Below are 26,153 nucleotides of genomic sequence, written 5' to 3' on the forward strand. Positions count from 1 at the left end.
ATCAATTCTGAGGTTTGTATCGGTTGGCGCTGAATGAACATGCGGGGCTTTTATGGTTGATAATATATGCACTAAAATAAAAAATAAAAACCCCAAACAGGACTTTAACGAGGCAGTAAACTTAATCTGATGCTCACATATATGAACGATCGGGTGCAACCAGTATGGAAGCACAATACCATCTTTTATATTCTATTGCCTGTCAATGCCTCATGTCAGATACGACCCAACACTGTAATACGAGGCCTTTATTCGCCTTCTTTCTTTTAAACCATTTATCGTGCAATTCTGACGCACTTTTAAAGCTTTTCACAGAAACACCTCGGCACCGTCGCGCAGTCAATCTGCTTGACTTTCTAATCTAGCCTTTCCTGCGTCGCTGAACAAAACGGCTAATTAAAAACAGCAGCTTTGGGAACATCTCTTTCATTCAGTTCCCATTAGAAACAACTGTAGACACTGAGCCGGAGAGGACAGCAGAGGAGGCAGTGAGAGTCTGGGAAGGAGCCCGAGTAGAAACACTCTCGCACTGCAATTAAGAAGCAGGGCTGGGAAAGTGTTTTTGTTTGGTTGTGGGCGATGGCCAACAGCACGCTTCACTGAGCGCAACAATCCTAAATACTGTCACCCCCCGCCCCCCCTTCTTAAGCCTCCTTTAACTTGGCAACTTGCCACACTGGCAAAAGTCTGTGTGTGTGGTTCCTGAGTGCGTTTTTTTGTACCTGGGAGCCGCACTTCAAATGCCCCGCCATGTTTGTTTAGCTCTGTTTATTTTTGCTTTGCCCGACCCCCTTCTCTTCCCCTCCTGGCCTCCTCATCTTTTCCACACGGAGGCTCCCCGTTTCATTTGATAGCACGAGAAATAAAACACTAATGGAAATGTGTCCCGATGACAATTTCCACCCGCAGAGACCCCCCCCCCGACCCCAGCTGAGACGGCAACGTGAGCCAACAGTTTATGGTATGGCCAGGAGCACTTCAAAGTTAAACGGTCACCTTCGAAAATCTGCATTATCAGACCAGTAAACGGGGTCGTACAAAGCACAGGAAAAAAAAGCATTTAGCAGTTTTACAAGGGGCCATATGAGGAAGTACTTTCTGAACAGTCATTTTCTGAAGGCTCGAGTAGAAAATGTCCTCTTTGTGCGTTCCTCTTCTGAGCTGCGCTGGAGAGACGTGTTCTGCTGCCGTTGCTGGGACACAATCCTGGCAGCACACGTACACAAACACTCCAACAAAGATAGCAACTTGGTGAACTCGCACTCTGAATCCTCATAATAGCTTTGGCCAAACCCTTGGTTTTTGCACCAAGGAGAGAACGTTACCCACCGTCAGTGTGTTTGTACGACGGCGTTCAACCTTTTACAACCTTTTATAGGTCTGCTGTAATGAGTTCATCTCTGTTGGAGGCCGACAACGGCACCTACAAGGAAACTAAGAAAAGAACAGCATGCATCATTTGCTACAGCATAAATGTTCACTTTCACTTCTGGTCGTGCTCTCCTGTTAGCTCCCCCATTTACAAAAAAAACCCCAAAAAAAGATAATTTAGTTTAATGTTCAAGAAGCATATTTAAATATTCAAACTGTATGTTGAGGCCTCGTTCAGTCTGAAACACTCCTGCCTCCTTAAGCGCCCTCCCCCTCACTTTCCAAATGCCAAACCCGCTCTGATTGGTCCAAAGGCGGCACTGTGTACATCAGCTGCTCATTCTTTGTTTGATCAACTCTGCAGGGATTATGTAAATGTGTTTACATGGCGATGGACTGACAGCCTGGACTGTAAATGACAGAGTTCAGGAGCAGTGCCCCCCCCCCCCCCCCCCTTCCCTTTTCTTAAAAACACAACATTATGCTGTTCTCTTGAACGTGTTCTGGAAGTCCACGTTGACAGAGTCAGGGGTCTCTTTGCTGAATCTCTACAGCTGGGTGATGTCCAACTTAAATTCACCTCTGGTCAGGAGAAGGTTCACAAAGCCCCCGTCTGATGACGCATGGGCAGCCATTAAGATCGACCGCCATCTAAGGGGAGCCACCTGTGTGACTTTGACGGCCTCAAAAGTGCACGTGTAATCCAGAAAGCATTCCCCCCCGCGGTGACTTTCGTCAGTTGGAGCTGAAGCTGAGACTGAAAGCAATCGCACGGCACAATGAAGAATGTAGGCAAAGACACAGTGAACTCTGACCTGAAAAGCTTTCTCTCCTCCTGTGTATGTTTTTGTGTGCATGAGTTGTGCAAGCAAAGCGCTGGCTGGTGCGTAAGGTTGGACACAGTGTGCCAGGCCCCCGGAGCAGATAGAGCCTTAACTAAACAGGAGGCTGAGTGTTTGCTCCCATTCCCTCTTTCTGCTTTTGTCTCGTCTTTAAATGCGCTCATCTCGATTCCTTCATTTCATTTCTTAGTTCTAAATTCTTTTCAGCTGCTTTAAAACTACTGTCCACTATTAATATCGTTTGTTCAGTGTTCTACAGCAACACAGCATTTCTCTGGGTCTGACACCTTTTACTCATACCGGAGTCATCGGGTGCCAGCATGTTGCATCGTCCTACAAACGCACTAATAAAGCTTCGCCGGCGATATCCGAACCCCGCTGATCTCGGACCAGACAACCTCCTCCTTCTAAAAAGGTATTTTTGCTCCAGCCTCCTTCCTTCCAGTCAGACATCTCACATCTGCAGCCAACACACTTCAGTTTCTAAACACAAGACGACTGCTTTGATTTTCTCTCGTCTACAGCGTCATCCGAAGCGTAGGACTGGGGGGGGGGGATTCATCTTCTGAAAGCCATTCCAGCTGATTCAGGCAACAAGTAAACACAGAACAACAAGTATGTGACCGAGTTAAAATAAATAAAGAAATAAATCAGCAGCAGCAGGAGTTTGTGATGCAGAGCAGCACACACACACACACAAAAAATTAAATAAAACTCTCACAACAGAGAGCAAAACAACCAGCAACATTCACTCGGGGCAACAGAGCCGCGGTGACTCGTGACCGCTTGTAAAAGCTGACAAAATTGCAGCTTGCACTTGACAAAAAACCAACTACTGTACTGGATCGCCACATCTGAATAGCAACCTGCACAGAGTCGCACACTAATTACATATGTAAGCCAGATATGTTTATATACAAAACTGAGAATGCAGCGCCTACAGAGCGATGATTGTCAGTTCCCATACGCAGTGTTTTGGTTACGTACGAGTCACAGTGACACCGACGCAGACTTGCACGTCCACACACATACGCACGGTGGTTTTCCTGCTTGCGAGGAGCTGTGTAAGATTAGAGGAATGCAGACTCTCCCCTGACTTTTACCTTAGGCGGGTGGGACCCAATAAAAACCAAAAAAAAAAAAAAACGACGCCACATTTTCCACTCGCACATAAACTTTAATGCTGCGTCTAATGTTCCGACACCCTGCGCCCGCATCTGCGTCTATGATTACATCCGAGTTTATAAACTCGAGTTTTCATTCACGGGAGCTCTTAATTAAACGTCCTCCAGTTTCCTCGTGCCACCATCCAGCAGCGCTTCATTTCCTCACCCAGGTCTCCAATATACCATAGACTCACAGCTGCATCTGTAAAACATCAAGCTGCAAGATAAAGCAGATTATTGCTCAGTGGCAGCGTTTGGCTGCTGTGAGCCAAAAGCACGGGAGCCGCAGTTCTACACACAGCACATCAAACACAGGAAGAGTCGGGCGTCGCATCGTGTTCAAGAAACGCTCAACTCTCAACTTAACTGGCTCCTGTCAGACTGCACAGAGCGCAGCTGCCCCCCCCCCCGGCCTATAAGAGGAGAAGGAGACGTGAACACACACGCGAGACACTTATTACACGTAACATATGTGGCCCGTTTGCTAAGTGGATGTGCCGGTGGAATGCATCCTTTAACCGATTACACCTGCACTGCCGATAGACCGCAGAGAGGAGTGAGTCACAGGCAAAGCTAGACAGTCAGCCTTCGTTTTGGGATTGTGTTGCGTCTTCAGTTTTAGGACCAGAACCGCACCGGTGAACCTCTTCAAAGTGCTGCAAATCGGTTTTTCCACCAAGTGTGCAAGTCTATGATAAAGAGAAAGTTACTGAGCAGCAATAAGCGGTTACCACAGGCAAAAAAAACAATGTAGACGCTGGCACCACCGCCTGTACAGTGGAAGTTTCTTATTAACCAAAATAAAAGGCCAATGCTTGCATGCGTACGAGAGGAAAACAGAGACAGAGAGCCATTTCCTCTACCACTTCCCTGAAATCGAGACCTGGATGAAAGTCTAGGACCCGACATTATATACAGGATGCGACGGTCGATGTATAAACATGGCCGAGGTTGTTTGTCTTTGAACTCTGGCCTCACTGTCCGACACAGAGAGAGAAGCGAAAAAGAAACACAAGCTATAATCACCTTAAAGAAATAAGTATCTCTTTGTGTGTCTTACAATAGAAGACATTCTGTGTGTTTATGTCCAAAGAGGAAAAGCTGGCCGACTGACCGGCCGACATACTGGCAGAGCAGCTGAGACGCAGCTAAACCCACAGCTCATTTTAACCAGAAGAATAAAAAAAAAAAGAGAAAATCTCTACAACGCCTGACATGCCCTGTCCATATCCCCGTCTATCCGCTCTGCAGCTCTGACCTTCTTTATTCATTGCATTTCTCCCCACAACCTCCGAGCGTGCTCTCCTCTGAATCAACAATGCGGTTGAAGTCGGCGCATTTCACACATCGGGCCGATCCCGAGCCTATAATTACAGATCACTTGCCCACACAGCGCCAGTCGATGAATGCTAATAGGAGGGCGTTGCAGGTCGACGACCTCTAGCTGCTTGCATCAGCGGCAGCTCTCCGTGTTCTAAAAATCATTTCACAAATCAGTTGGGATGAAAACATCAGTCGCTCCCAATTGATTTCTGGCCAGAAGAATCTCTCGCGTATATATTCTCATTACGCCTCTCGATGGGCTACAGTGAGGTGGGTTCTGGAAAGGTCCCGTATCATTGTGTCTGCATGAAGCTGCCAATCAGTATGGACATTTTTCCTCCAATGCGACACGCTTACATAACCGTTATGTGTATATCAGGCCGGTTTAAGAAAACTGAATGATCAAAGCAGCATATGAGGAAAAAACAACATCGTTATCTCCAGCGTTTCGGACTGATTAACACATAAACACTTACTTCTCTGACAGTGGCTCTGTGACCAGCATCTCCCCCTGAAGTGCCCGTTGATGGTGGTCTGGGAGCAGTGGGTTTGACCCTGGGCTGTGCCGGGACACACGTTCCCACACTCCCTCTCATTCTTATTGGCCACAATGAAGTTGTCCTCCACCGAGTCCAGGATCTTGGACCAGTCCAGGGTGGCCAGGTAGCACAGGTCTGGATTCTTCTCGATCCTCACAGCACCCCGGGTGATATTCATGAGGCTGTGGAGGCCCAGCTCCTTCAGTTGCAGGTTCTCGTAAATCACGAGAGCGTAATTGAAGAAGAGATTGTTGCCGCGGATCACCGTCAGGTTGGGAAAGAGATCGCTGAGGGATTCCAGGCCGTAGACCCGGAACAGCAAGACGTAGTCGGTCACCACTCGCAGCTTCGGGTAGCTCAGGCCTCGGAAGTCTTCGGTCTTGGTGTTAAACATGAGCAGAATCTTCAGGTGGCCCTCGATGATGGTGCAGTTCTCCAGCGACTGGACGTTGGTCACATTGTTCCGGATGTCCTTGCTCTGGCAAACTGGAAGAGAAGAAAAAAATATATATTTAAAAATGAGAAGAAGAAGAATACGTCCTTCGCTTCATTCTCTTATTCATAGAATTTTATTCAGTTGCTATCATTTTATTGACATATCTTTTAAGCCCTGAACTGAGTATGATTCATAAGTTATCTCCAGAATCCCTGAAAAAGAAGAATAAATGTTTGAGTGTGAACACGAGAACTCGAGAAATTCATTCCCACAGAGGAGGCGCTAACTCAGCTATACAGTTTGGACCATTCTGAAGGTTTTAGTGTGAGAAGCTCCTTATTTTCACAGACGTTCAGTTCAATTTCAAACAAAGCTCACATTTCTTTCTGGTGTTAATTAATCTCTTCTTGAATTGATTATTCTCTTAATCGAGGCATCATTTGTTCAATAACTATGAGAAAAGGTGAAAATCTCCATGACAACGCCATAATGTCATCAAACGGGTACCCGTTTGGTTTTCATACGATACAAAGAACACTCGAGTATATTTGACATACATCTTCTTCCATAAAAGTAATAGGTTGTGAAACAGGATGATCATCTTTCAACGTTTAGTCTGTTTACTGGCAGGACATAAACTTTAAATAACTTAAAGGCACGCCGCTGTACAAATGGAGGTGCACATTATTCCTTGCAAGTAGATTCGAATGTGGTTTACAGTAAAACTGCAGTTAACCTAAATGTTCATCCTTAATTTGCAGCCGTATCAAAAACAACTGAATATGAACATCAACACATCCACATTTTTCCCCATTTATGCCACCAGCGATTTGCATTAAGTAGAGCAAAACCATTCATGAAGATGTCTCGCTCAAATCCCTGCTTTCACATGGGGGGGGTTCTCCAACTCAGACACACACACCAAGCCTCACTCACTCTCTTCCCGTGGCATTTCTCCAGAGAGGAATTGGTTGTATGGCACTTTCTGATCTGAATGAATCAGACTTGAAGGGGTTAACAGAAATGAAGCCTTGAGGGAAAATGCTTATCCAAGCTCATTCATAGTCTTTAGCTGCTGCACACTGGCACACAAGCACACATTTGGAAAGGCAAATGCATGAACACACGTTTACACACATCAGAGGAGTGGAGAATTCACTAGTGGACAGTTACTTAAGAAGATGAACAGAGAGAGAGAGAGAGAGAGAGAGAGAGCCCAGCGCACCCCGCTGTTACTCGCTCCACATAATGAGATGCACATTACTGACAGATCCTTCGACAGTTGAAGAGAAACGAGCGAGTGGAGGAGTGAAATGCCTCGAAAGCTACAGAAGCAGCTACTCCTTCCATCCTCAGGTTGACAAAAAGCAACAGATCAGCTCCCGCATGGCGTGCTGGGAACGCGCTGCACTGAAGCCAGCAGCTGCCAAACAGAAGAATCCGCCTTTGACAGTTAACCACCCAACATGTCTCCAAATCAAACCGGCAAGGAGAAACGTTCGAAAGGCGAGTCAAACGTCTCCGAAACGAGAGTCCAGATTAACACACGCCACACAGTCGATGGTAGATGGTGTTAAAATGTTTTGGGGTTGTTTTTTTTGGGGGGGATAAAAGCACCCACGGTGCAGTGCTGTCACATTGATTTTCTCTCCATCAGCATACGCCTTAAACATACTGCGAAGCAAAGAGGCACAAACTCTCTTTTGCCCACATGCCATTACTGCACGTCCCGAGTCAACCATTACATGGGAGGAGAGTGATTTAACAGCAACTTTCAAATAGAGCATTTCAAAATCCTTTAACCGCTGACATTACGTTAGCTTGGTTAGCAGTCAAACGTTTTTAATATTAGGAGGCTGAAGATTCACTGGAGAAAAAGAAACACTTACTGCAAATCATTGCAAATAACCACGGAACTAATCAGCTTTAAAAACTGTCACCTCCAAATCTTAGATTTGCCAACAATATAAGTACCCAACAGGGAAAACGGCTGATTTTTGTAATGAAAGTAATAGAATTAAGCAAAAAAAGAACCATGGAGCAGGGGCTTAAGCTTGAGCACTAATGGACCGCGATTCTCACGGTTTCCATTGAGTCTGCGGAAGGTCAGAGACACACAAGTCCTCATCGCTCTGTACGTCTTTCCGTGCAGTTTCATGTTGTGAGGCCCATCTGCTTCAGTACACCTTACACTCAATGACACAGACACGACAACAAATAAAAAAAAAAAAAAAGAAAAAAGAAAAAACAGACTTAGAAGCAGATTTAGAAGCAGCCCAAATTCACTGCGGTGGAATGTTTGTTTCCACCCAGTTGTTATTGGCCCCGTGCATTTCCCCGTGTAAGCAAGCTATTAACTTCCCCATTCTGTTAATGGTTAGCGAGACATACACATCCACAATCTGGGTACAAACTCTAACAAGAACCATGTCAATGAAATGGCGTAAGTGACTTCTTGTGATGGCGAGCAGCCAATAAAACCTGTGATCCCTAAACTCATAAAATAAAATCCATGTTTACTCCAACTGCGTGTCAGCAAGAAGGGTCAGTATCACGGTGGTAGAAATGGAAAAAAGAAATGGGTATCAAAACTGTCACAGCACATTTTCCTACTTTAGAGGAAAAGATCAAAATTGACTGAAAAAAAGAGAGAAATATATCATGAAACAGCCTCAGCAGACCCCTCCCTGACAGGGACATTACTGGAGCAAAAATATCTACAAATATATAAATGACCTTGATTCCGAAAGTCTTCTTTTTTTTGGATGAATTACTAACAGCGACCATCAATCTGCCATAAACGGCCCGATGTGCAGCGGGGGTCAGAGCGAGCAGCGGATCAATGCAAATCCATGCACATTTGTTTGGACAGGTCACAATTGCACGCTTTCACAACTGCCAGCAGCCAAAAAAACAACTCATAAAATAAGTCAATAAATCCATTTTAGCCGTTCAGCATCTCGGAAGATAACACCGGGTTTGTAACAGCGGCGGCTCATTCTCAAGCAAGTGTGCCTCTGGCCACACCCTCAATTAGATACACACTGTATCAGAAAGCAAAACTCCTCCAGTAAACACACTCCTTCGTCCACTGTGTGGCGGTTGGTGTCATTACCGGTGATAACGGCAACCTTACACCTCTCTCAGCTCCTCCTGCTTTATCTCCTGGAGTCATCAAACTGGCCTACAGGCCACCCACTTGCTGTCCGCCTGCAGCACTAACCGGATACCTATTGTGAAACACGACAACACAACAAAGTGCGTTACGCAACGCCAGCAGGGCCAGGGAGCAACTCACTCCTGCCCTAAATGATCTTCAAGACGCACCGTGCGGTCATAAACGTGACCTTTTCACGTTTGGTGTGCTTTTTGCGGGGCGGCTTGGTGGAGATGATGATCTTTCTCCTCACAGGCCGGGCACATATTTCTCATCTCCTGTTTGGAAGCTTTGTTGACACACAAAAAAAAAAAAAAAAGTGTTCGTGGGCCATGAGGGGAAGCAGCAGGGAGCTGGGAGCTCCTCCTGCAAAATGGAGTCTTGTATTCAACCGGCGGGGGGCGGGGGTGGGGAGGAGGGTCATCAGGGGGCAGATGGGGAAGGGACAAGGGGGGGGGGGGGGGGGGGGGGGGGTGTTGCAGTCAGGGGTTGGCTGTGAGAGCGCCCATGTCTTTAAAATAATGAGCTATCTCCTTCTCTCCTCCTTGGATTGGTAGCAGGAACACACGGCATTCATGAGAAGCGCGGGGGGGGGGGGGGGGGGGGGGGGGGGGGGGGCAGAGTCAGAAGGAGAGGAGTCACAAGCAAAAGAAGAAGAAGAAGAAGAAGAAGAGAGGCAGAAAAATTAAGGGAGGGGAGAAAGTGTAACCCGAGCCCAAACAGGAACGCAGAGTGACGTAGAGAGGACCTACAGAACGGTTGGTGATCACATGCATGAATGGAGGGCCGCTATGGACCACAGTTACGTGACAAGCACCAGCCTGAAAGGGTGGAGGGAGGGAGGGGGTCCGCTGGACACAAACGGCAAAAACAGGACCCAAAGTGACAGAAACAGAAGAAGGTATAAGGAAGAGGAGGGAAACCTGCTGCCCGTCTTCGGTTATTGTTACATCTAAAAGTGTGGACTCCAGAAGGCACGTAGTATGATGTGAACCCCCCCCCCCCCTCATTTTCATTTGAGCCATTTCATTTACAATAACGTGCTCCAGGTTGGAGCATCACACATGAAACAAAAGACAAAAAACAGTCGTCATTATGTACAGAGGGAAGGGGGGGGGGGGGTTCAGTGGACAATGACCGTGATCTCTCTGTGGCCCACCCACTCGCTCAGGACCACCCATAAGCAGACAGCTTGGTGTTCTCACAGGATATACAGGATCTCTTAATTACAATAACAACCCAATCAGTCGCTAATGAGACCGGGTGGGGGTGGGGGTGGAGGAGCAGGGCCCAGACTGGAACGTACTGTACCACAGTGTCATACTGTAGACCTCTATAGGAGAAATGTGGGCCATCCGCCTGCCTACTCTGTGTATTTGACACTTAATTTGGCTGCAGGAATGAGGAGGAGAGTGGTGTGCAGGGGGGGGGGGGGGTGTCAGACAAACAGAAACAGTGTTGCAGCCATGAGAACTGCACAGCGATGCAGTGTTGGGATCACTGTGCTCTTTTCTCCTTGCTTCTGCTTTGTAAAACAATAGTCACCGTTATTCTGTACAAACAATGCCTCCAACAACAAAACTATAAATAAATGTAAAAAAAACCAAAAATTTTTTTAAATAAATGTTTTTTTTTTACTCTACCTGGCAACTGAGAGCATTTCATTTTAAGGAAGAAAAAAAAAAACAGATGATATCAGGTTTACATTCCTGTGTGAGTGTGAGGAAGGAAAAAAACTGTCCCCCCCCCACTCTCATTTACTGCCTCCTTATTATTTAGATCATATAATACGTGGTTGGATGGCTTGAAATCATTAGTACTGGCTCTTTATAAAGAGTGCAATAAAGAAATCTTCCTCCGATTTGCTGTACTTCTGCATTTCTCCCAAATAACTTATGCAGCCGAAATGAATCTCATTTAGCTTGCAGGCATTATCGGTTTCATTCAAATATTTTCTGTGTTAAATATAAGGCAGGATCGGCGCATCAATTATTCAGCTCATAAATGACTTCAGCGCGAACTGGTGCAATTGAGGTCATACCAACTGCTATCAACCGGCATCTCCACTATTCAGTGAGCACCCACAGCTGCAGCCTCCATTATAGTGGAGCTACAATTTCAGGCAGATTCTTCTCTTATTTTTAGAGTTGCGCTCCCTGCAGAGAATTTAATATGCATCGACTAATGGTGGCTGGCTGGCACTGAGAAAGTGCATCAATGTGGCCCTCTATGGCCCGCAGAGCGGCCTGACTCGGCCTTTCGCTGTAGCAGAGGGCGACCGCACATTAGCTTAGCGTGAAACCAGACCTGTCCGACATGGAACCAGGTGGCAGCTAACTATGGACTGTGAGAAGTTTCTCCTGCTCTCTGACAGCTTGGGGGCATGCTGCCCCTGATGAGGTGATCTGCCGATTATAGATTTGTCAACGGCTCGGTTGCTGAACAAACCCCCGGGGGAGAGGATATGCGGCCGTGGTGCCAAGTGGACTGCCAGCGAGAAAAATGCAATTGTTTGCTGACATTACTGTGGAAAGTCCTGAGAAGTGAAGCCAGCTCCCTGAGCACCCACTCCCAATCTGTGGCTTCTGCAGGGAAAACGATGCTAAGAAAGTGCGTGAGAAGCATTTTGAATAACATGTACCGACATGCACTTCCAAAACAAAGAGAGTTGACGACCAGAATAACAGCGCATGAGCCAGGGAAAGATACAGATTAACGCATTTCGCAAAGCAGAAATGGGCTAAAAGTGCACTGTCGAGTTAAAATACATACGACTGTCAGAGGGAACAAAGAGCCAGTGCTGTGAGGAGTGAGTGCGGCCAGCATGTGATTCATGACTGTCCTGTACTTCCACCGTTGAAGACATCAGATAAAGTTGGTGGGGAGGTGGGGGGAGAGGGAGTGTGTGGGTTGGACCACCTGTTCCTCCATTGCCTCAGCTTCCCATTGAGGAACATGGCAAACGGAGCTGGCCCAACCTATTTATATACAACGCTGGGTTCCTGTTACAGCTGTGGCAAAGGGCCAGCGTGCGGCAGATTGAAGCGGGTAGAAAAGAGCAACATGCAGGCCCTGCACTGTCAGATGGCTCGCCAAGAGAGGAAAGAGGCCTAAATAAGATCACTCTGGTGACTTTGGCTCGCCTCCCTCTCCTTACCTTCCGGCACTGGCAGAGGAGGCATGAGGGAATGGACAAAAGGGGAGGAAAGGGTTAGGTACAGGCGGGAAGAGACACAGGGACCCGAAAACAAGAGAAAAAGAAATAAGGGAAGAAGAAAAAGGTGCCGTGTCACTTGTTTATAAAAACAATGACTCGCTATATTCTGGTTCGACCTTGGACTCGAGGCTGTAAGGAAGGAGGAGGTAAAAGACAGGTGCAGACACACGGAGGAGAGAAGCACCCAGAGGAAACAATAACAGTGGGAAGATTATCACATTTCATTTTGAGAACCAATTGTCACGAATAACTGCAAGCAACGATTCAATGGTCCATTTCTGGATTATCCAAGCCAGTGTTGGTTTAAAGATCAGTGCTATCAGTGGTTCTGATCACAGCCTCTTTGACAAATTGCCTCTTCTGGGTTGCCAGGCTCTTCTTGTGCCCACAGCTCGCTTTTACTGCGGAATTACTCCAGCTTTCCATCCAATTAAACCGAAGGGAAAAAAAATGGAAAAGGAAATGAGAACAAAAATATGGGAAAGATTTGGAAGAGACACGGCGGTATCTAATGAGAGCAAAGTTCAGTCTATAGAAACAGAAACACTACAGTGTCCGCGGTCCCAAATGGAGCCGAGGTTTGATGCACCTAAAGTAGTTAAGGATGTCCTGCACATGAATTTGGGTCTGACATTTTTGATCAAAAGAGGGTCTGTTCTGAAAACAAACAGATTGTTCTCTGTAAATGATACCAAATAGTGACTGAGTGGCTCCTAGTAGACAACCAATGTGACACCAAGTGACACCAAAGGGCCACATTCTTCAGGGGATCGGCCTTGTCTGGGATGTTTAGCCAAAGCTTCATCGATAAGACCAGATTAACGTCACTCAATCTGAACACTTTACATGCTGACTTGAAGTCATTTTAACATCAAAGTATACCATCTCGACAGTCACTCCCTTTAGTCCAAACTTTATGCATACCGTTACTGTTCATTGGAATTCTGGAGTTGGTCTGAACCTCTTTCCAAAGACGCCTTACGCTAAAACTTCCTAAACAATTACAACAGTAGGAAGCAAACCGGGTCCGTTTATAGGAATAGAAATGCATATTTCAGCATATTACAACATGCAAACACTGCGAGTAGTTTATGGTTAATAATCACTAACCATCAATAATTTAATTTAATCACAATCCAAATGTTCGGCCCCCGCTGTGGACCCGGTTGGAAAACTTCTAAAATTACCTGCTAAACTCCTCCCTGGAGGTTTAATCAACCAAAGCACCAAATTTTGTCAATATGGACACAGCCTGACGGTGGAACATGTCCTACATACACACTTTCCTTTTTTCAGTAACCTTTTTTAACTCAAAAAAAGAAGAAAATCATGTCTTAAAAGATCAGACGATCACACTTGATTCAGTAACCATGAGAACTGCCATCTTCTCTTTATACCTTTAGTATACCGCGGTCCCTTTCCATCGCCACGGCCAATTACAGCTAAGAAGTTCCCCAACTATAAAATCATTTGACAGCTGGTAATACACACACTTAAGAAGAAAAAAAAAAAGAGAAAAAAAATCTTAAAAATTCAGGACGCGCCTAACAAAACAGCTAAACCAGGTGGTGCTCCAAACAAATAAAACGCCTGTAGGAGGGGGGTAGCATTCCTCACATAGTCAGAGCATTTTGGAACAGATAGACGTTTATGAACCAGGAGCAGGTAATCAACTGCAGGCTTCTTCACTGTGCTGAGGCTAGAGAGCAAGTACGACCCACACACACACACACACACACACACACACACACACACACACACATCATAATCACACAGAGTGAGTAATACAAAAAACATCTGATGTTCCTTTTCATCTTCCCCTGTTAGAGAGTTGAGCAGAGTGCATCATCTTGGTGTGGTGAGCCTCGGCCCCAGAGAAAGGCAGCCAGGACTCTGTTACCCTACTTGACTTGCAGCCACGCGGCAGCAGCTGCAGGGACCGGCCCCAACCGACGCCGAGACCCACAAACCAGAGCTACACATGAGGAGCTGGAGGAGCTAAGCCTGTCTGATGGCTCTGCCAAATCTGCTTCTTCATCCCCATATGACTTACTTTCTTCCTCCAAATGTGCCTGCTTTTATGGGATGAACAGTGGCTAAAGGTTTCAATCCTAACCCACGTCCAGTAGTGCACGCTCCTAAGGTGGATCCTTGCAAGCAAAGGGAGGGAACATATAAATTAGTTGTGATGACATAGCTGTCGAGACGGCCGCCCGACATGCTTGCACTTCTTCTTTTCCACACTGTAGCTTTAATGTCCAGCTATATAACAGTTCAGTGGAGGTATTCCCTGTGTGGTGAATGGATAAGTGAGCTCATCCCATGCATGGCAAATCCTATCGATTTGACTGGATTGCTGCATCGCTGCCAACTCCCAAGCAACAGCTGAATCCAACATTTCATGCAGAGAGAAACACAGACAGAGGAGGAAATAATTGAATTCCGACTGCCTTGAAATGAAACTCCTGTTGTTTGTGTGTGCGTACGCTGGGAAAATGCGTCTGCATGTGCACGTTTAGGGGAGACTGAGACTATTTAGAGATGTCGGGAGATAAGCAGGCAATAAAGAAATGGGAAAATAATAAAAACAGGCAGAATTTCAAAGGAGAAAGTTAAGAGGCAAAGGGGCAAAAAGCACGACGGAGGATGGAGAGCCGAGGGGCCAGGTCGGTTTAATGGCCCGTTTGTCTGTACTGCTCGACCACCAGCTCTCAGTGGCTGCTGCAGGAAAACCTCAGGTACACACACACACACACACACACACACACACACACACACACACACATGCAGACACATATCCTGCCTCTAGACTTCATTCTTTCCATATCTCTCCCTCCCTTTGCCTCAGTGCTGCCGTCAATTTACCAAATCACAAAGATGCTCAAAATATCAAGAATATATTCTCACTTGATATCAATGCACCTGAAGCAGCAGCGAATATGGCCAATAAAAACCAATAAACCCCACCTCCCTCCCTCCCTCCCTCCCCCGTTGCAGTTTGTTTTTCCACAAAAACTCTTCGGATACTCGGAGTTTCGATCACTGCCCTGCTCTGTTGGTTTTTCCGTGCAGGACGTCCACGAGCTCGCTAGGCACCGCTTGGAAGGATTGCTGACGTCACGTTAACATGCAAAAGGCCCCCGGCCAACAAATCACTCACTGTTATATCTGACAGACAGGTCCCCGGAGTGGAAGGTCTGTGGCCACAGCGGTATTGTAAATGACTTCCATTCATTACGCTGTCATTTAACGGCAAGGCATAATTCAATATGCGACCTCTTTAACTATAACAGAATTAGGAATGTTTGATGTGGGCTCAAGAACTGGGTGCGAGAGCCCCAGTCCGACGTCTTTTTTTCACAGCGCCTTGTCATCAATCTGTCCCGTGTTTTTATCTTTTTACTCCATCTCCATTATCTCCCCCAGAAACGTGTCAAAACCGAGTAACCTTAGGAAGAGAAGAAAAATCATCCGAACTGAGACACAACTTACTGTTTTGTCATCACTGATGTTAAGTTTTTGGATTCAGGTTGCTGCATGGATCCTTATATTTCTTTTAAACTTAGCAGCTCAGCTCTTTTCAGATAAGCTGAAACTACACCGGCACTAAAACAGCTGCAAAGATCCACGTTAAACCAACGTAGGACATGCAAACAGTGAGTAGTTAGGAATCACCTCATCACCACTGTTCTGCGCCAATGCCTTGGAGACTATTACTGATCGCTTTGCCAAGTCCTCTTTCAGCCTTCAAACTTAGTTCAAATATGCTCTCAATTCTGTGCCAGACACCAGGAAAAATGTGAGATCTTTTCCTGTACGAAAACGATTTTCACAGCCCCACAGTAGTACAGTACATGCTAAACCCACCATTATCATCGCCATCAGCCTCTACAATTGTAGAATCATTAGTCCCTTTATATCTGCAATGATTACGCTTAATAGTGTACAGTTCTGAACAGCAGGGTGCTCAACTTCAAAAGATATGTTCCAGATTTACAGAATTCCCTGGAAATGTGTTTTGATGTGAAGAGAGACATTAGTGGTTTCGTTATTACGTGCACGATTTCCAAGGACGACATAAATTGCTCTCGCTCCCGAGATGTATAAACATACCGTTAAGTAACAGTTGACAGTTCATTTTAAAAGCCCCGATAAAACATCTCAAGTGTTTTTCTGTCCTTTATTGGAAGACTACAGTCGATCTTTCTTCTTGGGCACAAGAATGAAAGGAAAAAAATCAAAGATGCAGCAGCTAGCGTAGGGCTGGATGGCGTAGAGGCGGTGAGGCGTGCTGCTTGCACACACCTACTGTATGTATGTCAATGCAGAAGTGTGCCGTTTGGCTGGAGGTGAAGAACGCTGCAGTCTCTAGAAGGATGCGAGTAGTTAGTAAACACTTATGCAAAATTCATGAGGAAATCACTGATTCTACACACAGGGCAGACTGCAGCTAAACAAACAATCAAGAGTTAAGTTAGAGTAGCACAGAGGTGAGCTATGAATCTAGCTCTCAGCAGTTATTGATGGACTGCAGATGCACCCGTCACACTTACTACAGGATGCAGACTGAGTGGCACGAGGCCTGATTCGATTACAGGTGGCAAGACTTATTCCTTTAAAAGGCTGGGAAATAATCAAGGCAAACTGATTGTTTTGAGCGGATGACCATCTTGAGGTTGAAAGAGGGACGTTTAGCACAGAAATAGCATATAAACAAAGAAAATAAATCATACTAACTCAATATAGACTTTAGGAGCACCAATCAACGGCCTACGTTCAGTCATCACACATTAAGATGCATAAACGAGTTAAAACACAGTGAGAAGTGTTTTAAACAGGGGAGGTGTGGAGAGCACTGTATATACTGCCAGCACAGCTAGTGCCATCACCATAGTAACCCATTTCAGGCGAGTTCATCAGGACAAAAAACAAGAGCCCCCTCCACCCCCAACCAAACACACCTCATCACTGAACGCATCACGCACCCAAGCATAAAAAAAAGGGAGACACAAACATATAAAGGCATACATTATCTGCAAATACATAATCAGGGAAAGGGGGGGGGGGGGGGGGGGGGGGGGGACTTTGTGCTTTTCATCACAACATGCAGGTGGACGTTTAGCGTCACTCAGGCCTGGATGGAGCGAGCAGGCGAAATAAGCGAGGAGAAAACAAAAACCATGATGGGGGGGAGAGGTTGTCAAATAGATGGCTTTCACACATTGGAGAGGTTTGAAAAGGAAAAGAGTTTCCCACACCATAAAGGCAGATTAGCAGGTGTGAACGTGTGTGTGTGTGTGTGTGTGTGTGTGTGTGGAGGACGAGTCCGCAGGCTGTGCGCATCTGCAGTGTGAAAGAAAAACAAATCTGTGGATGACAGTGAACCCTCTTACCCCTGAACGTAAAAGCACACGGAGGGCGGGAGGGTGAGCAACGGATCCAGGAAGAGACAAAGCGCCGGCATTAACAGGGAGGAGAGAGACTGAGAAAAGTCTCATGAGGCGCGGGCCCAGGAGGGACGGAGGGAGTAGAGAGTAAACAAAACAAGTAACTCCCCGCTGAATGTGCCGCTCCCGATATGGCCCAAAATTTGAGGGGAAAACTCGCCTGCCGACTCAACCGCACACTTTAGATACAAAAACACTTGTAAAGCGTCACATGGAACTGCATTCCATCCGCCTGCGGAATTTCATACTTGGCAGCAATCTGCAAATGTGTCTGAAGACAAGACAATAAAACCCCCAGACAGCCAATCGCACTGAAAGAAGCGCCGGATTCCAGGGTCACACTGAATTGTTGAAAGAAAAAACACACACAAAAAAAAAAACGAAGCTCCTTTTGTCGCTTTACCATCAGATGCTTCTGGTATGAAACAACGAGGTGACGTTTTATTCTGATGGATTCATTCATTTTGTCTTAAATAAAAACCCAAATCATTCAGCCAATAAATTTGTACAGTTAAGATGGAGTGTGTGGGGGGGTGGGGGGGGGGGGTATTTTGGTGGAAAGCACAAGAGCTACTTGTGGGAACAGTTAGTTTGGAGCCTTGTGATGTGCAAACTACTTTGACATTTACTATGAGCTAATGTCCATGATTGATTTCATCACATCCATCATCTGAAGCCAACATTCCATTTCTTTATAGCTTAAATCTGTCCATCGCTTGGCGCAGCGATCGGCATTATGTGTGTGTGTGTGTGTGTGTGTGCAGTTGTAATTAACAGCTGGGCTGTTTGTCAAACGGCCACTTCTCAGTCATATGACAGCCCTCAAAATAAATTTAACCCATCAGGTTCAGCTCGGCAGCCTCTGGAGCCACACACACACACACACACACACATGCACCCAGTGCCCTTTCACACATGGACCCATGATCCAGACACAAAGGGGGCTATCGTTTGTGCAAAGTGTGGACAACCCAGAAGTTTTGGCGGGTCAATAAAAGCGCAAATAACACTAACAATGAAGGATCTTATGCTTCTGAAATCTATCAACCTGAAACTAAAGCTAAAAAGGCATCAATGAGTGCTCCAACATGTGAAGAAGCCTTCATGGTCCAGCTGATACAAGAACTTTTAGTCTTTCCACACGTCCAAGCATCTTCTAATACTTGGAATATATGGAAAGAAATTAATCGACGCATCGCAAACCTTCAGAGTTTGTTTCTATAGCAACGGACACGCGCCAAATGCCAAACTCTAAAAGGTCCAGAAGTTCATCCACCGGACACTCCTCCCCGTGTGTTGTTTCAATCCTCTGTCACGTCTTTTCAGACCGTTTGCTGGCATTTATTTTTGAGACGCAAACTCGCACCGATGCAAAGTCGTGACGGCGAGGTCAGCGGCAGCCAGAAGGGCGACCCTGAGACGCCACAGGATCAGCGTTGAACAAAGACGGTCGCGTCCACCGCTTGAGGCGAGATCCTCAAATTCCGAGAGGGTTTTTATCCAAACTTTGATAACCGGTGCCTAGATACAGACTCCCGTAACCTGGAAACACTGTTAAAAAAAAAAAAGTCAAGTTCTACGCCTAGAGACTTGTTGACATAAAGAGTTTGCTTTGCACAAAACATGCGTCACTCTCTCTCTCGTGTTTGGCTTCAACTTTTTTTTGAAACACCAAGATTTCCAATGTTCTGATCAGTTGGGGCCTCCTGCAGAGTCTGTTTGCTTCATAAAACACGAGCAAACACTCAGCAGGAGGTGAAAGTAAGACTGAATAAAGGCGAAAAGACTGGGGGGGGGGGAGGAAGACGACAAGGACAGGCCCCATCTCCGCCAACAGATTACCCCAAATCAACCTCTGCTGATCCCTGCATTACTGGGCCGGCTCTGCTTGGGTTTTATAGCATGAAGTCACCGATGGTTAAAACAGGGCAGATCCAAACAGCAACACAGGCTATCAAATCAGATTGTTGTAGCATGGCGTAACGGCACTCTTTTTGTTCCTGTGTGTGTGTGTGTGTTTAATGCACCCCATGCTTCCCCCTCCCCATTAGACCACATTTCTGTGCAGTGAGCAGAAGTTTACATAAACAGCTACAGTCCTCTATCTAGGAATATGAGTCAGAGAGGAGAGCATTATCGAAACTCTGCGAGGAAGAGATAAAAATTAACGTGGCGCTCTTCAACATCGAATAAAGCCCAGCCTGTCGGGCATTTCAGTCGGACGCAGGACAGCGTGTCGGGTTCTTATCTCATCAAAGAGAACCTCTGGAGTGGTGTTTAAACTTTTCCTCTGTCACAGATCACACAGATGCGACCTGACCATCTCCCAGTGACACGGCGGTTTGCCTCTTGTTGTAGCGCCATAACATTAGGACCGCTTGTTAATCCGGTTAAATTGGAAATTATCTTTGCAACTCTGGCTGGTTTTTTCCACCAGTGCGCTTGTTGAGCTCATGTGCTTCATATTTTTATGATTTTATTCTGGATTGTGGTCTGTGGATTCAGTATCTAACGTTAAACAAAATGGAGGCGACGTTATGAACCATTTGGAGGTTTAAAACCATTTGGAGTTTGACTGCGCCTACGAATAAGCTTTCAATCGGATGCCAGTGTCAACACCCAGCTAATTGGATGCATTTCTTCTGTGGAAACCTTTCCAGTATCATCAACCGTAAAGACAAAACACTTCCATTTCTGATGAAAGCAGCCAAAGCTAAACGCACTACAGGTCAGGCTGATCAGGGGGTGAAATGAGGGAATAAACGGGCCGGACCTCGACCGATGCAAACAGTTGGGATTCATGGCGCGATTGTGTTCTCCTTTTCATACCATTTTCACGTAATAAGACAAATAATAGTTTGATACCACTTTTAGCCTTTGTAAAACAACAGTATCGGGTAACTGTGAGGTGAATAATTCCCTGGAACTGAAGCTGCTTTTCCACATTTGACCTGTTTTATGAGGTATTGCATCTGTAGGTTTCTTTTCTTTTAAATTAGCAGTATTAGCGCTTTTAAGCGATACTTTTTTTTTTTGTTTTTTGTTCCTGCAAATCCAACAAATCCCCACCTCCAAATTACCACTCTCTTTTGTCAAAACAACAATGTGCCCCCAGCAGTGCTACAGCGTTCCACTTTGAAACTAAATCCCTTAATTTATTGTTAGAAAATGCTCAATGGAATATGGTTGTTTAAAACTCAAAATTGAGCACACTGCGATTCGAAGCTCGTGGTGCCGACTAAAAATAAAAACCAGAGAACACGCGACATGGAGAGAGCGGTGGAAATATGGCCATTCATCAGCTGGTTTTATAGCAGGTGAAGGAAAACTGATGAAACAATAAGTCGATGCAAACTCAACTACATCCCATTATGAACTTACACATACACACAAAAGCAAAGATGTGGGGGAGAAAGCAAAAAAAAAAAGCTCACTGGCAAGTAAGTAGAAGTTGAAACAGATATTCGGAAAGATAAGAGCAGAGGAGGAAGCACTTAGGAAAGCCACCCCAACAATTAATTTCCTTTAGCAGTACAATAATGCCTTCCTGGCCAACATGCAACAAGGCCAACAAGGTAATACACAGCTGGTGGGGCCACGACCTCCACTGTCTGCCATCTCTGTGAACAAGGGCCGCCCGATATATACAACAGCAGTTTACAGTCAGCAGCGAGGTTGCCTTGCGAGGCCCTGATCCAGCGTGCGGCCCGTTAAAGCCCACAGGGCAGGATGTTCCCATAGCAAAGCATTAAAAAGTCATCTGTTGTCCGAACTCCACGACAGAAGTGCACCTTTCTGGATGTTCACCCCCCCTGAAATGGTCAACAATGACCTAAACACTGTACAGAAAGCATGAAGCATTAGTGCCAGACTCTCAGTGTGATGGTTTTCTTCTCTTAGATAAATGATTTGATTGATTTTTTTGGGGAGCATCAAACATGTGTTAATCTGCACGGTGTAACCTGATGTCTCGAACTAAAATATGATATGATATGATTTGATTTATTGCTTGTGCGGTGGGTCGAGGAGCCGCTCGGGGCCACGCGGGGCCATGGCAGCTCGCCCTTGCCTCTGGGCCTGAAGGCGTAGTACGCGCTGTTCTCCACCTCCTCTGGACACACACAAAAACTTACCCGGAAGTGGGCCGGGCAGGAGCTCAGAGATGAGATCCTGCAGACAGCTCGGATTGGCCAGAGTGCACACACACACACACACACACACACACACACACACACACACACACACCTACATGGTGGGCCACTTCAAAGACATTCCACAACATGCACAGCATTGTCGGAAAATGCCAAAGAGCACTTGAGTGAAGAGGGCCGGAGAATCCAAACGGGCTACAGACAAACGCTCACACAAATGGAGGCCAGCGCTCCTCGCCCTGATCTTAGAACTCCACACGTCCGCCCGCCCCCCCCCCCAGGCAGAGTTACTAAACCACCGCTCTGGACATTTAACTCCAACTATCGGAGCTGAACATTTGTGAGACGATCCCGTGTGATAAGAGCAGGTTAGAGCAGCGTACATACTGGGGAAAAGGTTTGCAATAATGAACGCATACATGCCACTAACAGAGCTGTGCTTCCACGCTTTGAGAGGACCGGGAGGGAGGGAGGGAGAGGGGGGGCTCCCAGTTGCACAACTTGTTTTTCAAGAGTTTCACCAGGAGACAGCTCAGTGGTTACTTCAGAAAACTATTTGCCGATAACTGTGGCTGCGGCAGCCCATTCAAAAGCAGCAACCTGTAAAGGCGACTTCATTCTGTTTTCTGGAGCGCAGAAAGCAGCTCACAGCTGCCTCTCTTTGCTTATCAATACCGGCTCTGCCTTTTCCCACGGCCGAGATGGAGTTGTTGTCTGGCTGCGTTGCGGGTTCAGAAGGAAATATTCTAAGTATTCTTGTTGTTGCCCCCACCCCCCACTCCTGCCGTAAACATCTCATAAGTTCCAAATATGGTCACTTTCCAGCGAGCTCACGAGCAGCCCGCGACATGTACCCCACTCCCCGGGAAAAACAAAGAAAGGAGGGGTACCAGCAGCTCTGTGACCTGTGGAAAGTAGCCAGATCCTTTCCTCTGAACCTAGCTACGGGAAACCACTTTTAAAGATTACAACCAAGCTCCCCCCCCCGCCTCCCATTACAGAGAGAAAGCGGCAGCAAACAGGAGAGGTTTCTTTAAAGGCAGCTACACGCTGCCAGATTTCAGCCGTTGTAAAAGTTGACTGCGCGACAGGTATCTGCTGAACCTGGCTACATCGTGTCTGGTGTTTCCGAGGCGCAGTGTGCCACAGCTGAGGAGATCCACACCGACTCTAAACGTGGGATGAAGGAGGTTTTAGGAGCTGACGGACTAAAACAAAAAAAATAAAATGACCGCCCTGCTTACTATGGCATGCACTGATTGCTACTCCCGCTAAAAGCTGTAATTCCTCAGCTATTTCTTTCTGCCCTGCATCTTTCTTTGGATGCAACAAGTTACTTTGAGCTCATCTGGCGTCCATCTGTGCCCAACCTGTCTTTCCGTGCTACCTTCTTACAGGATGGTGAGGACACGTAGGTCGCAGCAGGATTCTCACTGCATGATGATCGCCCTTCACTTCCGACAGTGTCAGAAAGGCGTCTCTCGCCACCTTTGGTCACAACGGCGACCTTTGAACCGCTCTCACTGTCTGTTTTAAGTCACGATCCAAGATACCACCGCATCATCTTTAACGTGTAAAAGGCAGAGCATGCACCGGGCTTCAAACCAGAGTACTTCTCTTGCTCTCAAGCACTGAGACACTTGTGCAACACGCTGCATGAAACACCGAAAACAAATCTCACAAGGAGACATGTAGGCCAAAGGTTAACCCACTGACAAACAATTCACATCGATTCTGGAGCAGTTCTCCACATAAAGCTCCAACAATTAAGCTTCACATTGAGGCTTTCCTCCTTTTAAAGTAAGAAAACACTCCACCTGTATCTCATTACATGAGCAGATGACACATCTACAACAAATCCCAAAGTCAAGTTAGACCATTAAAGAGGACAAGCTTTAGATTTATTCCTTTCCATGTGACATATAAATAAAAAAACGACTGCTCATACACCCCGACTCAACAAAATAAAGAACTAAGAGCTTTTTATGTGCATTTACTGCCCTTCATCTCAGCAGCAGCTTGCGGTAAACTAGTTCACCTGAAAAGTAAAATCACTCCGCTGATATCATTACCAAGACGGGGTCATTAGATGATACGGAGCGGGATCATTATCTCGGGCTCTCTCAATCTCTCTGACAACGCACCGCGGCGTCGCTTAGTTTACACGCTGTTAGACTCGTTATCAAACCCTCAACTCATTGATTAACAAAAAAAAACACCGCAAAGGAAGAGGCGTCCACCAGAGAGGAAGACGCCCTCAGTTGATGTGAACTGGAGCTAAAGAGCAGCGCGAGCTAATCCACCACCTATGAGGAGACACCTTAAAGAGTCCAACGGCTAATTTGTTTACATCTAGGCTGCAGTAGTACCGCGTGCGTAGCCACAAGAGGCCTGGCTCTCTCGCTCGGCTCGCGCGCGGGAGGCAATCCAGCTGCTCCCAGTTTCGCCTCGCTGCAGCAGACCACCCCCGTCCAGTAACGGGGACTAATTTGGCCGTGGTGCTCGCGCGTCGAGGACAGGCCGCCAACGTAGGCACGAGACGGCTCGAGGGGGGGCGGGGACAGAGCGCCCTAACTTTACACAGAAACGCCAATTATCAGCGCGCAGCCGCAACAGCTGAAATTTGTGAGCCTCGCAATTAGACCTGTGCACGAGTCTGAGCATGCGCGAAGATGTAGGCGAGAGTCTCGTGACAAGAAAAAACAATAAATAATCGTCCTTCGGCGTCGTTCCGGCCAATACTTCAGCTGTTTTTGTAACTACAAAACTATCTCACAACTTATTATTACTCGCACTGCAATTTGCAGTCTCCACAAGAAGCTCTTTTGCATTTTTTTGTTTGTTTCTCTCGCTCTTTGTGGTGCTTTACTACAAACCTCACAGAAAATTAACACTTTACCAAGTATCTGAACTTAGACAAGAAAAAAAATGTCCCTCCTCGGTGTTAGTTGGGCGGTGCTGTGTGCAATGCCCACTGGTTTGACAAGGTAAAAAAAATATGAATGAACAAATACTTACTTTCTCCGTTTGTTAGTCCACACTGGCATATGACGCAGGTACAGATGAGAAAAAACACCATTTGTGCTCGCAGCTTTAACGTCCACCGCCTCATTTTGACTGAAGCTGTGCCCCTCACTTCAGGCATCTCAAAAAGTCAAATCTCGAGGGAGTAATGTGGATTTCCAAAGCAAATAATAATAACTAAAGTAAAAAAAAAAACAAAAAAAAAAACAACTCAAGGTCCAATCAAGTCAGTTGATTTAAGGCTGCCCCCCATCCAGTATTTCGGGAGGAAGGGGCAGTAAATTTCTGATTATTCCCCCCTCCCTCCCAGCCAAGTTTGTGATGTTTGCGAGTCCCGGAGGAAAAAAATAAATAAATATTTTCAAAAAAAAAATTAAAAGAAAAGCAAGACACTAAATAACGTGATCCTGGGTTCTGGTCACACATGTACGTGTAAAAATCTTCATTTTCCATAAATGAAGGCGACAGTCCGTGTTCATCTGTTTGGTGTCGGTGCTCCGCTTCAGCAAAAGGAAAATTATTAATAATATCCAAGGATTTAGGAAGCTACTCTGGGGGTCCGCTAGCAAGGTCCACCGAGCACATTTCTCGACGATGCACAGCTCCGGAGAGGTAAACGAAAGTAATGTTTATCTTTTGCACAGCGTTAAAGGGGGAAGAAGAAAAAAAACAACCCCGACGGTGTTGTCGGTAGGGTTTGGGCTCTGTCGTGAGGAGTCTCTGCAGTGTTTTATATCACCACCGCTTCTTCTGTCTTCTCATGAGCTCACCCCTTTTTAAGACCGATGGGAGCACATCCCAGGAAACTCCCCGGCAGGAAAAACGTGCAGCTTCCACCCCCCCCTCCAACACACACACACACACGCAACACCACGACCTTCCTCTGAACTCCTTCACCCCCGCTGACCACCACGCCGCAAAAACGCACGAACACCCATAAAACGACCGAACGGCAGAAAGAAAGAAAGCGGGGACGGCAAACTTCTTCGGTAAATGCCACTTGTTTATCGGAGACCTTGAGTAGGGAGGGAGTGGGGGGTGGGGGGAGAGAAAATGAGAAAAAAAAAAAAAAAGACCAAACGATTTCGGTATCCAACCTGTGAAGTGAGAAAACTCCACCACCACCACCACCACGCCGCCCGTTGCTTTTCTCAGATTAACGTTAGCTGACTGAAGAGGAGGGGGGGGGGGGGGGGCGGCTAACGTTAGCAGGCTAATCCAAAACAAACGAGGTTTCAGCGTCGGCGATAAGAGTTGGGAATAAAAAAAAACCGCACGCACGCAAAAGTGAGCGTCCCCGACACTGGTAGCCAGAAAAGGACGAGGCGAGCACACGTAAAAAGACTTAAAAAGACGGGTCAAGTGTGAAAACTTGGATTCCCGTTCCGTTTAGCGATCGCTCAGGTTCCCCCTTTCCGTCTCTCTTTCTGCGAGTCTCTCCACCAGTAAACAAGTCCTGCCAGTCACCTCAGCTGGGCCA

The 26,153-nt window shown here is 46.4% G+C and overlaps 1 protein-coding gene across 1 annotated transcript in view; it reads right to left on the minus strand.

Moving 5' to 3' along the window:
* The window catches only part of insrb (insulin receptor b), a 72,887-nt gene extending 46,734 nt beyond the window's left edge, over nucleotides 1–26,153 (minus strand). The window contains exons 1-2 of the mRNA XM_072389495.1: nucleotides 24,668–26,153; nucleotides 5,179–5,727 (exon numbers count right to left, since the gene is read on the minus strand). Of these exons, the coding sequence (XP_072245596.1) occupies nucleotides 5,179–5,727; nucleotides 24,668–24,794 (676 nt within the window). The 5' untranslated portion in view covers nucleotides 24,795–26,153. The remainder of the gene's footprint in view (nucleotides 1–5,178; nucleotides 5,728–24,667) is intronic.

The sequence above is a fragment of the Leuresthes tenuis genome, unplaced genomic scaffold (genome assembly GCF_036924035.1).
Source record: "Leuresthes tenuis unplaced genomic scaffold, fLeuTen1.0.hap1 SCAF_7, whole genome shotgun sequence".
In the NCBI taxonomy this organism is placed as follows: domain Eukaryota; kingdom Metazoa; phylum Chordata; class Actinopteri; order Atheriniformes; family Atherinopsidae; genus Leuresthes; species Leuresthes tenuis.